At 40.0% G+C, this 15,905-nt stretch overlaps 3 protein-coding genes across 5 annotated transcripts in view; 1 reads left to right on the forward strand and 2 right to left on the reverse strand.

Moving 5' to 3' along the window:
- The window catches only part of ttll5 (tubulin tyrosine ligase-like family, member 5), a 51,704-nt gene extending 50,864 nt beyond the window's left edge, over positions 1 to 840 (reverse strand). Inside the window, exon 1 of the mRNA XM_087780465.1 lies at positions 469 to 840. Coding sequence (XP_087636591.1) covers positions 469 to 524 — 56 coding nt within the window. The 5' untranslated portion in view covers positions 525 to 840. The remainder of the gene's footprint in view (positions 1 to 468) is intronic.
- Positions 841 to 1,285: 445 nt separating this feature from the next.
- Positions 1,286 to 2,379, forward strand: erg28 (ergosterol biosynthesis 28 homolog). The gene is made up of 4 exons (XM_087780482.1): positions 1,286 to 1,440; positions 1,638 to 1,728; positions 1,931 to 2,049; positions 2,114 to 2,379. The coding sequence occupies exons 1-4, from the start codon at positions 1,308 to 1,310 to the stop codon at positions 2,200 to 2,202; spliced, it is 432 nt and encodes a 143-aa protein (XP_087636608.1). The 5' UTR covers positions 1,286 to 1,307; the 3' UTR covers positions 2,203 to 2,379.
- Positions 2,380 to 2,532: 153 nt separating this feature from the next.
- flvcr2a (FLVCR choline and putative heme transporter 2a) overlaps positions 2,533 to 15,905 on the reverse strand; it is a 28,777-nt gene continuing 15,404 nt past the window's right edge. The window contains exons 2-12 of one of the 3 annotated variants that reach the window (XM_087780471.1): positions 14,766 to 15,418; positions 12,255 to 12,396; positions 12,042 to 12,182; positions 10,906 to 10,973; positions 9,365 to 9,468; positions 6,866 to 6,976; positions 6,606 to 6,711; positions 5,640 to 5,751; positions 5,096 to 5,154; positions 4,628 to 4,744; positions 2,533 to 3,818 (exon numbers count right to left, since the gene is read on the reverse strand). In XM_087780471.1, the coding sequence (XP_087636597.1) occupies positions 4,673 to 4,744; positions 5,096 to 5,154; positions 5,640 to 5,751; positions 6,606 to 6,711; positions 6,866 to 6,976; positions 9,365 to 9,468; positions 10,906 to 10,973; positions 12,042 to 12,182; positions 12,255 to 12,396; positions 14,766 to 15,386 (1,536 nt within the window). In that variant the 5' untranslated portion in view covers positions 15,387 to 15,418 and the 3' untranslated portion in view covers positions 2,533 to 3,818; positions 4,628 to 4,672. The remainder of the gene's footprint in view (positions 3,819 to 4,627; positions 4,745 to 5,095; positions 5,155 to 5,639; positions 5,752 to 6,605; positions 6,712 to 6,865; positions 6,977 to 9,364; positions 9,469 to 10,905; positions 10,974 to 12,041; positions 12,183 to 12,254; positions 12,397 to 14,765; positions 15,419 to 15,905) is intronic. The other 2 variants (XM_087780473.1, XM_087780472.1) reach the window with 2 other exon arrangements.

The following is a 15,905-nucleotide window of genomic DNA, read 5'->3' on the forward strand; positions in this document are numbered from 1 at the left end:
TATGGATCTACTCTGAGTCTCTCTTGGATTACTGAGCTTCTATTCGACATCTAAAGACTAAACTCCTGTATTTGCGATTTTATTATTTTGGTCGCAACAAAACAGGTGTGTACAGGTGAGAGGAGAAACGCACTGGTGAGTGGAAAATGTGTCTTTTGGCTCAGCTCTTTTTATCCTGAATGCTTCCAGATAATTTGAGCAAAAGCTCAATGATATAAATTCAATACCTCCAACTAGTGAATCACCAAATGGTCTCTGATATCACTAAACTGAAGTCATTCTCCACAATTATATGTATTTTTATGTTTTTAGAACGGAATACGTAGAAATGTGTGACGTCACTTGGTAGGCGAACTTGTGTCAAAATGATCTCACAGGTGGATGGTCTTGTCAGTTGAATTAAAGCTACATTAACGGGACATTTAAACAAAAATCCGACAGCAACATGTTAAAATGAAACGCACTCACTCTTGCTCGTCCTCGGAGGATTCGGAATCCTCCTGATCCGGGATCACAGCAGGCATGTCCACGGTGAAAATCGTCCAGGGATCAAGTGTCTGCCATCTTCCCCCCTCGCCAAGTTCACAAGAAAAATCGAGATCCGAAAAAAAACACTTGTTTTGACAGCGTGAACTCTGGTGGGTCACGTGACCCTCGCTCCTTGTGATGCTGAATCAAAACACCCGCCGTGAATGTAGGATTTTAATGGTCGACAGCGACTCAAATGTAGCCCGAGCGACTGCTAGCGACGGGGCGAGTGAGAATTCGGTCAAAAAAACACGTAGACGTGTCGTCAACTTGCCTTTATTCTGGACTAGCTAACGGCTAGCTGGCTAGCATCTTCACAGCCTGCTCATCATCGCGCTAATCTTCCTGGTTACTACAACAACTGAAGTAGCAACACCGGGCGCATGCGCACTGGAAAAAACGTATACTCGCTTATAAATAATTTAAATTAATGTCGTTTTTTAATGGATAAAATATTTGAAATTATCCGCGTGCTTCACACAAAATAATGGTTTCAACTTATTATTACATTAAAATGTTCGCCGCGTGCTTCTTGTGTGGAGGAGGTTTAACCTCTTTCTCTGAGTATACTCTTTGATTCATGCGCTCTGGCGGAGCTGCTTCTCAACAGCCGATTGGCTGGTTGAAAAGTGGGTTGGTTCTGGCCAGCGCCACGGACCAATCAGATGAATGGTACGACTGCGTGTGCGCGCTCATTGGATGATCCCGTGTTTACAGTCTCGCTTCTGTCGTTTTCTCTCTTCGCGGAAACGTTCGTTGCTCTGAGTCGACAGGTGAAGATGAGTCGCTTTCTGAACGTCCTGCGCAGCTGGCTGGTGATGGTGTCGGTCATCGCGGTGGGGAACACCATCCAGAGTTTCAGAGACCACAGCTTCTTGTACGAGAAGCTCTACACCGGGACCCCGGAGTTCGGTACGATGTCATTACCGTGTTATACCTGCGACTATAATAATAATATGGCAGGCCAGTCTCGGCCGATAGTTATCTTGTGGTGAAAGACGAATAGTGCTCTAAATGTGGTCTTTCATTTTTATTTTATATAAAAACATATATTGTTAGTCAAGACATATTGTTAGTTCTCATTCTACTTATTCTCTTTTTTCTTTCAGTGAATGGTCTTCAAGCCCGAACGTTTGGCATCTGGACGTTACTCTCCTCCATCATCCGCTGCGCATGCGCCATAGATATCCAAAACAAAACGTGCGTGTTTTATTTTTATCGCAGATCTATTTTTTTAATACAAGACAACAAGAAAAGTACACTTAACATTTTCAAAAACTTGAATTAAGCTTCTCTATTTGCGTTTTTAGGTTTGTTTGCTATTTTACTGTATTTTTCGAGTTCTACTTCCTGTCAGACAGGAAGTCCACATTATCATCAAGTGTCTCCATGTGATCTCCAGGTTGTATCACATCACCTTGTGGACGTTCATGCTGGCGTTGGCTCACTTCCTGTCCGAGGCCTTCATCTACAAGACGGCCCCTCTGACCATCGGGGTCATGGCCCCTCTGTTGGTGGCCGGTAATGATGATCGTCACGTCCTACGGTTGTACGGTCGATTTAAATCTCCATCTTCTTCTCTCAGGGTTCTCCATCGTCGGGATGCTGATCGGATACCAGTGCGTTCCTGAATCGCAAGAGGAAGTCGGATCTAGACAGAAGAAGCGGAACTGAACTCTTAAGGGGAGCTTGAAGAAAGTGGAGACATTCAAGGTCGGGTCAAGGGTCGGGGTTCGTCGATGAGAATGATGGCGACTCGTTTTGGTTGTGTGACCCAGTTTTGTGTGTTCAAATTTGACACTGAACTTAGATGAAAAACAAATTATTTTCTAATAAAATGACTCTTTTGAAGTTGTGTGTGTCGTACTTTTTGTGACTGAATATTGTGTGAATAGGGTGTGTTTTGTGACTCCTCTGTTTGTGTGTACGCACTCATTGTTTATTTACTTGTTGTTCACATGAAAACATATTTTACAAGTTTATTAAACCACAAAAGGTCTCCACTGACTTGTCGGTAAAACTTTATTCCTTCATCTGGGACGTCATAGTTTGAAACAATCCATCGTGTCCGTGACAAACGTTGAGAGTTGACATATAAAAAGGTCACAAACAGGAAGAGGAGTGACGTAGCACCTGATGACGTCACAATTTAAGCGACAATAATTAAAACTTCACACAAGAATAAAACAGAATTCCTGACAAAAAAAAACCTAAAATCGAATTATTGTGCAAATACTGTCTTCTTTGGAGGCGACGCTCTAAAGTGATCTCAGTGTTGGTCAGTAACGCGATAGTCGTGGTCTAGTTTAAAATGGTCCCGGTCAACCGGGGTGATGGACAGAAGCTGCATGTTCTCCTCGTGCCAAAAGTTGACTCGTTTTTATAAAAAAAAAAAACGTATTTTTTTCCTTACAGTTTTAACAAATAAATATCTAATAGATAAAACGTGATGTAGTTGAGATTCAAGGATGGTTTGATAAAGATTCGAGTTTGGGAATAATTCAACTTGATTTTTCCATGGGTGTCCACCAGGGGGCTCTCTGGTTCACAGAGCCGTAAAGTAACTGTCTTAATACAACTTTGAACCTTGACAGAAAGTGACTCTAACTTAATATGATCAGGCAGATGTTGAGTCACTAAAGCAATTATTTTCTACTAAACCTTCCTAAAAAGTGGACCTGGAGTCTCTCAGTCAGTTGACAGGGTTTAACATTAATTCTATAGTAGTGTCGTACTTGAGCTGAATCAGAAGATGAGAATGAGCTCACAAATCTCTACTTTCATACCAATCCTAGCATGACTTAAAAAATGATGTGAATCAGCCTAATGAGTCACTACTGTGACTCACAAAAGTGCATAAAATTACAACAACCCAACTGCACCCTTTACAGTAAGAGTTTATGTCACTGAATCAGGTAAATTCGAGTTGAAATCTTGAATCGACTCATTCAAGTTCTTCATTAAAAGCTTAAACAGGTCGACTAGACAATGGGAACACCGATGCGAACGACAAGTTCTGACGGAGTATTCGCACTTACATTTAAGGGGTACAGGGAGTAAACCCAGACAAAGAGAACATGCAGCAGCAAGAACTCGCTGCACGTTAGATTAAAACATAGAATGAAGACATCATGAGACCAAACCAGTTCTTCCTGAGCTCAGCAGGACTGCGGCGTAAACAAGAATAGCTGAGGTGCGAGGAGACGACCGTCACAGAACTTCCTCTACAGCTTCCGATCTTTTTGGACGTCAGGAAGAGTGCAAGCTCCCTCCAGGTCGTCTGTGCATTTCTGCAAAGAAGCAAAACAACAATTGTGTCAGACGTGGAGAGTTTTACTAAAGCAACCTGTTAAATGTAAACAAAGATGTTACGTTTGATGACACCTAGTGATGGTTATTAGTATTAGCATTTACAGATCATAAATATTCAAATGACATATTTGATTTTGAAATCCAATAATTTATATTTTTAACCATTTTTTTTTTAAAATCGTATTTGTTATTTAATAACAATAACAACATGTACTTCCAGTTTAATATTATATTAAAGTTTATCCATATATGTTTTTTTTATTTGTGTTCACTTGGCTTTTCAGGAATAACAATTTAAATTCTCGTTATTCAATTATATAATCTTAATGATTATATATATCCCTATATCCCTGTTCAACTTTAAGCAATTATCCATATACTTTTTGCTGTATAATATTGATCTTAATCTTACTTTGTATTGTTTTTTAAATCAAGCGAATATATTTTAATATTTAATCATTTTTGCTACAGAAATCAAAAAGTAGTTTTTTAAATGTATTGTTTTTATTTTATTTGTTACTAGAGATTATTGACATTTTCAAAAGTAGTATAAAAAGTAGGGGTATGGAGTTGCAGTCTGCTGGTTTACCACTAGAGGGCAACATATTTTAAGTACAAAAACAAACATTTGCGCTTTTCACAAAAATAATGCAAATCACTAATATCCAAAGATAGTCATGATTTGACCAGTTTCCATAGCAACAAAAGGACCAACCTGTCATGAAAAAACTTCCAGAGCTGGACAATGTGTGTGGTAAGAAAATATCAGGAGTGTGTGTCGTGTTACCTTGTTGAGGAGTGTTTGGTTGTATGTGAGCTTTTGGGTTTTGTGTCAAGACTGTTCTTTCTTGGACTCGCCGCGCGACATGGCCCCGTAGTCCTGCACCATGTCTGAGCCTGTGGGCTGGATGGAACAACACCTGGGGGGTCACTCTACTGAGGAGGCCTGGCATCAGTATCACCACCACCAGCAGCACCAGAGACCCCCTGCACACCCAAATCTCCCTCCACGATATTTTAGCGTGCTTCAGTCAGGTGGCATTTGGACGTGCAGGGGAACCTCGGATTCAGGCGGATTAGGAAGCGGAATTACTTTTCCCCCCTTTCAAGCAGATTAATTGATGTTTTGTCGAGCGCTCATGCGGTCAAAGCTGCAGCCAAAAGCGAAGTAGAGCGTCGCCGCACGGACAGAAGCCATCGAGCCGACAGGAAGTGAAAAACCCCAAACACATGCAACACGCAGTTGTGTACTCACGCTCGCCACGTCACTCTGGGCGTTGGCCTTCTGACGTCGCAGGTCCGACTGGATGAAGGCTGGAAGGAGACACGGGTGACAATCATCGTTTTAATCGTGGGATTTGTTTACAACAGTAACAATATTAGGAAGTAAGTAAGTCATTTTTATTTGTATAGTGCTTTTCCAGACCAGGGTCACAAAGCGCTTAAACAATCAAAACAATATTCAATAAAGTATATACTTTAAAGGTCAAGATAAAACTGCAGTTGTGTTAATACGGTTAAAGCTGTTGAGTTGATACAAAAATAATTCATATTTGTAGATGAACCACAAAGAATATTTATGCAAAATTATCCTCCAAATAAATTAAAAGACAAACGGTTTCTTGTCGTGGTGTATTTAAGTGTTATCATTTTCGGTCACTAGATGGCGATGTTTCCACACGAAGGAAAATCGTATTCTTGAGCTTCAGTAACAGTTGATAAGCAGAGTGACCTCAGTGTGACCACAGTACTGTATAAGTCCATACAGGTTTCCAGTCGAGCAAAGGTCGTCGTCTCACCAGTTAACAAAGTTCCGACGAGCAGAAAGGCGCTCAGGAACATGTTTCCGGCCAAAGTTCCCCATCTGCCAATAATCTTGCCCTGGATGACGGTGAATAAGATCCCGAAGATCTGGAAATGGAGAGAAACATGTTGACAGAGAGCTTGTCATCACCTTTAAATGTTTTTTATAGATCTTTTTATATGTTGTTTTTTTGTCGTAATTATGCCTGTGCTTATCAACTTACCAACTTTCTTACTTGGTTACAGCTTAGTGTTGAAATATTAGGAGAATTATTAAAATCAGATCTAATAATATAAATTCAATAAATGTAGTGAATTGGCACCATTGTTGCGCATTAACTTCAGGTGTTAAATGAAATAAGCTTATTTTCAAGATAACTTATGGTTCAAACAAAACAAAAACAAAATGCTAAGTGCTAGCAATTACGTCTGAAGTGCTAATGAGGCAAAATAAAACACTAACTAAACCTAAACTTTCTGGAATACAGAACAATGACATTTAAGAGCTAAAGTGAACATGACCATAGCTTTGGGTAAATTAAGCTAGCAATTAGATTGAAGTAGCTAAAATGACAAAGCTAACATACAGTATGTGCTAAATAATTGTTAGCTAAAACGTTCAATGATTGGAATTGCTAGCAGAACCAAACATTAAGATACATTCTGATGGTAATAACCCTATGTAAATAAGGGTAAATTAAAGCTAACTTGGCTTACTTTCAACTAGTTAAAACAACTGTTTGTTGTAGTTTATTGTTTCTTTGCTAACATGGTGTAATAGCAACACAGATAACTAACAAAGATAGCAGTACATTTAGCTAACAGGATAATCAATGCTAAAGCTAGGCAAGTATTTTCATTCAAAGTATAATATAAAAGTTTGTCATTAAGCTAAAGTAGCTTCAGTGCTGACTGAAATAAAAGCAGTTTTATTTCTCTTTGATTCCAGCAGCAGCTCTGACCTGAGCCGAGCAGTTGAGAAGTCCAGACGAGGTTCCCTCGGACTCGGGATACGTGAGCTCCACCGCAAACTCAAAGCCCAGCGGCAGGTAGCCCGTCATGAAGAACCTGTGGCGAGAGAGTCAGAGGTGCACGAGTGAGAGAAAGATAAACATAAATAGAAAGACAGTCCAGGACAGGAAACGCTGACCAGATTAAAGTCATTAGATCTTAGACTAAAACTAAAGAGCAAACATGAGAATTAAGTCTGGATTTATTTTACCCCAAAATTCCAGCGGTGACAAAGACCACCCACAAATGGCCGAGGTTGAGGGTGAAGGCGAAGACCAGCATCCCCATGAAGGTGAGACAGTAGACCCCCAGGGTGGTCTGTCTGAGAAGGAGAAGGAAGATTTACAATAATACTCGACCTGGAATGATGCTTCAACCAGAAGCTCCTGGATCTCCTTTATCTCCTTTATCTTGACGTTGATTGGTTGACGTTGAGGGACAGTTTGTAAGTAGTAAGACTCTTGTAACTACACATGTGAGTTCACAAGTCTACTGAACAACTCAAAAACTCGAGTTCAATTACAGTGACCTTGTTAGCAACTGTTTATCCAGGACTTATAGGTACATTATAAACTGGTGTGGCTTACAATAATCGGTGTCGTGTGACCAGAGCAGAGCTAACAAAGAAACCCAGTCTTTGACTTTATTTTCATAAAAAAAAAGTCAGAGAGGGCAATGTGAGTTTAAACCTTCAATCCAAGCCCGAGGATACATTTTCTCAAATCTTTCTTTCTTTCCATTTTTTGAGCTTCCACTGACTTTAGACCCTTATCCAACATATTGAACAACTTTTTTTTGATGCGACTTCATAGGTGCCTGACTGGCGAATCATACTGTGATTTTAGACCCATTTTTGAATAATCGGACAGTAAATATTGGTAGAGAAGCATCACGACTAATCACCATATATCACTGCGAGAGGCACTGTGGTTAAAGGTGATTTCTATTTAGTGGACGACTCATCCTCATGTCGACTTAAGAGTTGGAGATATTTACAGGGTAATCTGTTCCTTTTTTTGGAGTTAAAGGCAAAAATGTATGTTCACTTTATTGTAGCGTCCAAAAAGAAACTTAAAAACATCCAAATACCTCCATACGGAAAAAATAAATAAGTCTTTATATGCATTATATATATATATAGTCTGTAGCGGAAGATCCCAGCCTCTCAGCTGCTGCCTGAACTGTCTCTTCTTTCAAACACATTGTTTAAAATATAGACTTTTTAAAAGGTTTTCTCAGAACAATCTCATGTTGAGGCTTCCCCTGAAAAGGGACGGTACAGATGAGCAGTATGGAGGTATTTGGATGTATTTAGGAGTCTTTTTGGACAAAGATGAAGATGCCGAAACCTTATCATCAGTTGCTATATTAAAATGAACTCCAAAAAGGAAAAGATTACTCTGAAAATAATCCCAAGCCCTAGTCGACATGAGGGCGAGTAGAAAATGAGTGACTTTGACATGTGGTCAAACAAATTCCATAAGAACCCTGGATGTGAGTCCAGCCATTTGTGTAAGTGGACTGCTGCTGTTCAACCATGTGTGTGAAACCTCATTTTCAGGCCAAGATAACAGAGCCAGCATCATGGCAGCACATCATCCACTTTGACCGAATCAGAAGTGGAGTGAAAGTAAGGAAGCTGAGCCCAGGAGAGTGGAACGAGGGACTGTGTGCTGCAGCTGAGGACGGGACACGAGTCCGTCGCTTCACATCAGGGGACAGCGACGTCACGGAGACATCTCGGCTGCACTGGTTTCTCTTTCACGCACGGATCAGAGCGACACTGTAGTTTGCTTCCTGACTTCGCACAATGAAGACTCCTGTGTTTGTGAGTGGAAAGTGAAACAATTCCTGTGGAGCTATTTAAAGACACTGCTCTACAGACCCATTTCTTAGTCTGTCTAGAACACTTTTCACATAAAAGCTATTATTAAAAATCGGTCCTGGGCTGCCAAGAGTCCTTTTATTACCCATACGGAACAAACTGTGACCCTAGACAAGAAAAAAAAAAAACTTTCAAGAAAATGTTGATTTTGGATCCTCTCATATAACACAATATTATAGATTAAAGCAGCTTTTTTTTAACCTAACAATGAAGAGCAATATGACCTTCATTTATGGTAAGGTAAGGTACAACTTTACTGATCCCTCAAGAGGTCTCCTTCGGGAAATTGTTTTTTAAATGTGGGTCCCAGCCCACAATTTGAGAACCACACATTAAAAAAACATAAAATAAAAAACATAATCAAGTTAAAGGCAATGTTTGTACCTTTTTTTCTATATTAATGACTTGTGTTTATAAATATTTTATTCATAACTTATAGACTTTTTTGTAGAATTCATCATTGTTAAATTATTTAAAACCTGAGACCTACAACCAAAGCAAGAGAGGAGCATAACATCCTTCTCAAGATATCAAGGATTCTAAAGGAAGGAAGATATGATGAGTCGGGGAAAAAAAACGAGGAGAAGTCTGTATTGAACTAAAAGTGTCCCTAGAATTGAGAGGCAGAAGCAGCTCCTCACCGTTCAGCTCCCTCTCGGCTGTAAACACATGTTATCTTCTCCGACGCCTCGTCGGTGTAAACGTGCAAATTAATCCTGCTTTATTTAAAGAGCGAACAAGAAAATCCCAGCGGGTGGAGGATTTGTGCCGACGAGTGATGAACTGGTTTCAACCGGCATGAAAGGATGTAGGAAAATGTCTCACTTGTAGGTTTTGGTTTTGTCCAACCAGATGCCACAGAACAGCGAGCCCACCATCCCGGCGATGACGATGGTCAAACCGATCCGCCCGGCGTTCACCTGCTCGCCCTGTGAGGACAGAAAGGTTACGAATTCATCCTTAAAAACACTGTTTGAAGAGCGTGTGATGACATTTGATGTTGACTTCTGTACCAGCTAGTGTCATAAAGTGTACTCTGTGTTTGCTGACACCATTTTAAGTTCAACTGGTACACAGAAGTTGTAGTTACACGAGTGGATATTAAATTATTCACAAACTTATTCATATTTTCTCATTCACCAAATTAATGATCTGCATTTATTAAGACAATATCAATCATTTTATAATGAATATTTTAATCCGCTATTTTACGCTATTTAGAAAAAAAATAAAGGAATTATGAGCTTGTTTTTATAATATAACAAAGAAAATGATTGTGTCTGAAGCTTCAAGTCAACAAAACTCATTAAGATTTTTGTGAAACAACGTTTGATCAAAGTGAAGCTGCAGAATGAAAGCAGCTGAAGTGATCTCTTTGAAAAACACACCCATATAAATACACTCTCACATGATTTGTTCATTTGTCATTTGTACACAAAACGTTTTTATTTTATAAATGTATTAAGAACCCATGTGTGTGTTGCAGTTGCGTCAAACATTTATATGAAACTTAAGACGATCAGATCATTTTCATCATCAGTACTCAGGACTTTAAGTTACAGATTTACACTTTTATTCTTGTTAAACTCATTTTGAGAAGTTTCATGTAAATTCCCTGATCGTCTGTAAATCAAGTACTCGGATTAATAACTGTGTATATAAAATATAAACATTTTCACCGGAGCTCGTCTGCACTATTTAAATGTAAGTATTTGGTCATAAACTGTTAATCCGGTTTACTTCCATGTTTTCATTTGTTTTTTCTGATCACAGAGAGAAAAATCACTCTGGTTAATTTAAATATGATTTAAATATGTAAATGACGGCTTGGAAAGGGACTCACAAGTCTGCGATTAATTCTACGTTGATTGTGATTTACGAATGAAAAGTGCTTAAATTCGTGTTTCTTAAATTTCGTCTTAAATTTCAGTTTCTGGATATATTTACTAGAAGATCTACGAACTTTTTAGTACATGAGGCCCAAATGACTAAAGTTAAATAAAGGTTAAACGAAAATCCATGGGTGAACACAAATAAACAAAGATTTAGGACCAGAGTAGAGATTCAAATTTTTCAGATTTTTATTATGTTTTCCAACTTTTATTTTTCTCCTTATTAAATCATGTGTGTCACAAATTGTTTTTCAAATCGAATCTACCTTAATTTGCTTGACCTCGTCATTTATTCGTACAATTACTTCTATTTTTGGTATGGTGGCGGGGTCAGGACTGCGGACTGCTAGTTTCGGTGACTCGTTTAGTATTTGCAAGCCTTTGATTTTAACTGGACCTCTTTTACTAATCTTCCTCTTTCTTGTATCATGTATAGTTCGAGGTTCAGAGATTAGGTGAAGGAATGTCGCTCACCGGATAGTGGTCGGTGATCATCTGATTCAACAGGGTGGAGATGGAGTAGAAGCAGCCGACGTTCAGTCCTGGAAACAATAACCATCATGAGATATCATGCTTAAAAACTGCCATAAAATTCCTATACCAGAGATAAAAGATCACGCGACTCAACTCAACAAGTGTTTTTTAATGATGCAAGGACATAGATAAGCAACTCTCAATTTCTATCCATTTGACAAACAGAAAAGGTAGACAATTAAAGGCAGGGAATCTCCAAAACTCTTGTTCCATGTTGTTAACATTATTGGCTGCCCAACATTTGGGAACTTTGAACTGGATGCTGCTAAGCCTCACCCACCCTGTCCTCTTGCTGTCCCAGAGCAAGTTAATTATTCAACATACTAAAAACTTTTTAAGGTTAAAAAAAAACACTCAGGTTTATTTAGAATTGACTTGAATGGCCTTCGACTGCTGCTGCTTGCGTGACCGCTCAAATTAGAAGTAGCAAAAACATGTGAAAATGTGGTTTATACAACACCGTTATAATCGTATCAATAAAATAAATCAATGTTTATGACACAGTGGTGACAAAATGTGTTGTTATTGTGCCTTATTACGGTCAAATAATACTTTAGACTGTCGGCCTTGTCTTCACCTCCAAAGCATAGATGTGTGCTGCGAGAGAACAGAAGAGTTCTGACTCTTTCTAGTTTTCTCTCCACAAAGACTCTAAGGAAGTCCTTGTTGAAAACAAGACCTGGATAAGGTGAAAGGGTCAGGCTTGACCGACTATTTAGGAAGCGCACGACTGATAACGGTGAACTTTGCCTTGAACACAATGTCACGACACCATCTGACTTGAACTTGTGATGACTTGAAATCGGCTGAAAAGATTGACGTTTCACTGGAAAAAACTGTGGACCATCTCAAGATCAATGGAAAGTTGTTTGTTTCATCGTTGACCTTGTCCGACAACACTAGCCTATCTTACTAGCCTCTCCCGGCTTCATCGGGTGAGAGACAAAGGACATGCTGGTTGATTCATACACCTTTTAAAACTAAACACACAATTGTGGGGGAAACTTTCAGAACTTAAAGAGCACCTAGGATAAGAATAGAATGACATTTAGTTAACATTTAAGCAGAAAACTCACCGTAACTGACCACCAGCAGCATGAAGGCTCGGTTCTTCACCAGCCGTAGAATGGAGGCCTTGTAGGAGTAGTCCGACTTGGGCATCAACCGGGCCTGAGCCTGAGCCTGAGAGGGAGGGATCTCTGGTTTGTCCTGGAACACTGGACACAGGAGGATGGTCACAACAGTGATGGCGAGAAGAGGTTAAGAGCCGTCACTTGGTCACAACTTACCAGCGATCACCATGATGAACAGACCGGTTGCAATCCCAGCAGTGATGTAAAACATGACTCTGATGTGGTACGCCAGCTCCTCTACATTGTCTGAATCTGGGACAAGGATGGGTGGTAACAGGAAACCAATGGCGATTCCCATCTGTGGGCGAGGCAACCGAAATTAAAGTTTAGACACTTGATTAAAAGATGTTGTATAGTAAGTATAGGATAGTGGAAAATAAGTGGGCTGCGTATTGAAACCAATATGAGAAGAATCTCACTTGCATGGTTTGGTGAGCATCAGGTACATGAGGGGAGGTGCCTCTAGAGCTGTGGTTCCCAATTTATTTTCTTAGAAATAATGTTAAATGTGAGTGTGCATTAGTCACTTTTTGTACAACCCTATGATAAATCAAAATATTTTCCTGAAACGGCTTCATTTAAAAACATCCAATTTTCAGAAAATAATTTTCATTTGTTTAAATAGATGCTGCATTCAAAGACATCAAAACCGAGAGTCATCATACTTCATTTACATGTCAAATATCGGGATTTCTTATTGGTCTTTTTAGTAGAACCACAGCTCTAGACAAAATGAAAGGTGGGTGGATGACAGATGGATGGATATATATATATATGAAAAAGTATATATTTATGTTTATTATAACATGTTGCTTTTCTCCTATGCTTATTTATAATATGAATATTTTTGTTGCGGCATAGATATATTGTGTTTGATCCACATATAGTTCCCACAAAGACAGGCATCAAACTATCTAAACCTTTCACTTGGTGCGGAGTGCAAAGGAAGAGTCCAATTTAAAAGTTAGAAGCTTCAGATAAGAGGGTTTATCCAGCCTCTGAATCGGTTGTATATATATTTTTTAAAACATATCAGGGTAAGTACAGTATCATGACCAAGACAAGCTATCAAGACAATCTAATGAATGATTCAGGAAGTTGTCAGGAGATCACATCTGGGTCTCCTGGAGATAAAACAACACGGGATGAGCTCAATATCACTCGTCTACAAACAACATGTGGTTTGTTCATGCATTACATGCTGTTTTGAAGACCGGAGCCAAGAGCACCATGGCTTCATGGAGCTCATGTATATATAATAAACTATGCGTTTGATCCACGACAGCAGGAAGCAGGACCGAATCCACCAGCGAAAACACGACACACATCAATCCGTATGTATTTTTTTTTTTTCCTAAAACGAATAGATTCATGTCAGCGGGCTTTTCAATTGTTACAGCTGTTAGAGCTGTCGGACACAATGATCCCAAGGTGAACAAATAATGCTTACACAGGAAAAAGTCCAAACAACTGAGCCTGTTGTAGCACATCTGTGTTTTGAGAGGCAATAAAATGTTTTGGTGGAAACTACATTTCCCTTTTACTTCCATTCCCAAACTTTGTTTTAGAGTTATCTGACATCAATAGTGTTTGTATTGTATTTTCAAGGAACTCAAAGGGATCATGGGGTTGATAACATTCTTCAAAGGATTAGATTTCACACATTTCCTGTTGCTCAGCCTGTTATCACTTCAGTGGGGTTAAAATACATTTACGGTGGGTCCCTTGTTTATTAAGGGTGTTAAGTTCTACAATAAAAAGAGGTAGTAACAGCTTAACTTTTCACAATTCAAATACATGTTGAGTGATCGTAATCCCACCTTGCACTCCTTATAAACCTTTCCCAAATGTTTTAATAACATTTTTGACATTCTCACACAGTTACACACTCAAAAACTAAAAGTTTTAAAACATAAAATCATGAATAAATACAAGTAGATGGACTATGGTGAAGTTATAAATTACAATCAGGTATTAAACGACATCTACTTGAACATAACATTGCATATGACGTGGTCTCTCCGCAACGGATGACCTGACCTTCCGATCACAAAAATACAGTATAACCGTCACCGTCTAGTGCAGTGGGTAAGAATTGCATCATGGGAGTTCACTGTTCTGTTTGCACCATTAGTAATGTGAGTGCGGTAATCAGTGCCCCCTACTGGTAGTGTAAAAGTCTAGCTGCTGTTCAAGTAATAAGACAAGAAGGAGGCAAATAAGACAGTGTTGACGTTCCTGACTGTAGGTTCCGTTAATATATATAAATACGCAGTACCAGGTGCAAAAATTGAAATTAACGAAACGGCGAACCTTTGGAGGGGAAATCACTGTTAACTTTAACTATACCTTGATAAATAGCTTTTAGCATCTTGGTTGGATATGAAGCTGCTCTACAGGGATGTGGGATGGATTCTACTAACAGGGTTAAAAAATGGGGAAAGGACTCACCATCGGAAAGCTTCAGGGGAAGCAGAAGTCAGCAACTGAGAAAAGAGTAATCACAATGCTCTAATACACAACAGCGATACTCCACCTGATCTGAGAACAGATTTTGAATTCCAAATATAAATCACTTCATTTAAGCGGTATCCCAACGTCACACTGTGTGGTTTCGGAGAGTGCGAGCGCTCAAAAGAATCGGACGTCAAACTGTAGCAAACACACCTGGTTCCCTAGAACGCCAATGGAACACGCGGTGGACACCTCCTGCTGGCCGAACCACAGCGACGCCAGTCTAGACGGGATCCCCAGACAGTAGACGGTGGCCACCGAGCACACGGCCTGTCCGAAGAAGGTCATCGCGAACATGCTGGGGTGGGCCGTTCCCGACTTGATCCAGGCGCCGATGCAATTGAAGGCGCACCCCACGACGACCACGTCCCGAAGACCGCGGTTATCCAGCAGCCACATGACCGGGAGGACGAGCGGGATGTAGGTGAGGAAGTAGATCATGGAGAGCCAGTCGATGGCCAGCAAGCCGATTCCGTAGAAGCGCATAATGATGTTGCTGATGATGCTGTACTGCAGCCACATGAAGGCGTTGCTCATGGAGAAGGCGCTGAAGAGGAAGAGCATGACCCAGCGGCGCTTGTACAGTTTGGTCTCCATGAGTGGGTAAAAGTCGTCGTCCAGGAGGGACACTTGCGATATGTTGTCTCCAAGAGGAAGCGAGTAGGTGGGCTCCTCCCAAGTTGGTCTACCTTTTCCTTCCGGTGGATATGCATCATCTCCGCACGCGCCAAACCCATCCATCCACTCCTTACAGAACTCCTCCCGGCTGCTCATTTTGGGATAATTTTCCTCAGATAGCCCATCCGCTGAAGGAAAAAGCAGACGGTTCCTCTCATGTGCATGTTCAGGTAACATCTCCTCTATCCTGACAGGTAATACGCGCCCGACAACTCCAGGTGGATTAGCAAAAGCGGATCTGAGGTGCAGTTCAAATACGATGAGCAACTGTCAGAAGATCAGGTTACATAACCGCCTACACTGTGATGTTACCACTGTGTCTTTTCTCTTCACAAGCTGCTGTCATAAGCCAACACCTGACAGAAAGTCCTTTCGGCTGCAGTGAAACGGACTTTACTGCTAAACTGTGACATGTGACGGACCAGCTAAAGTCCAACTGTTGAGAGAAAACCCTTATTGCAGTGGACAAGAAGAGACTAAAGTTCTACTTTAACAAGCTACCATTAACGTCTAAGGACATTTGAAAAGAAAATTGTCATAAAGGAATATAATAAAAAAGACTACTTAATTGTTATTTTTCACATTTAATTTTAATCCAGGTATTGATCATTTTAA

This window comes from Callionymus lyra, chromosome 18 (assembly GCF_982586985.1).
Source record: "Callionymus lyra chromosome 18, fCalLyr1.hap1.1, whole genome shotgun sequence".
Lineage (NCBI taxonomy): Eukaryota > Metazoa > Chordata > Actinopteri > Syngnathiformes > Callionymidae > Callionymus > Callionymus lyra.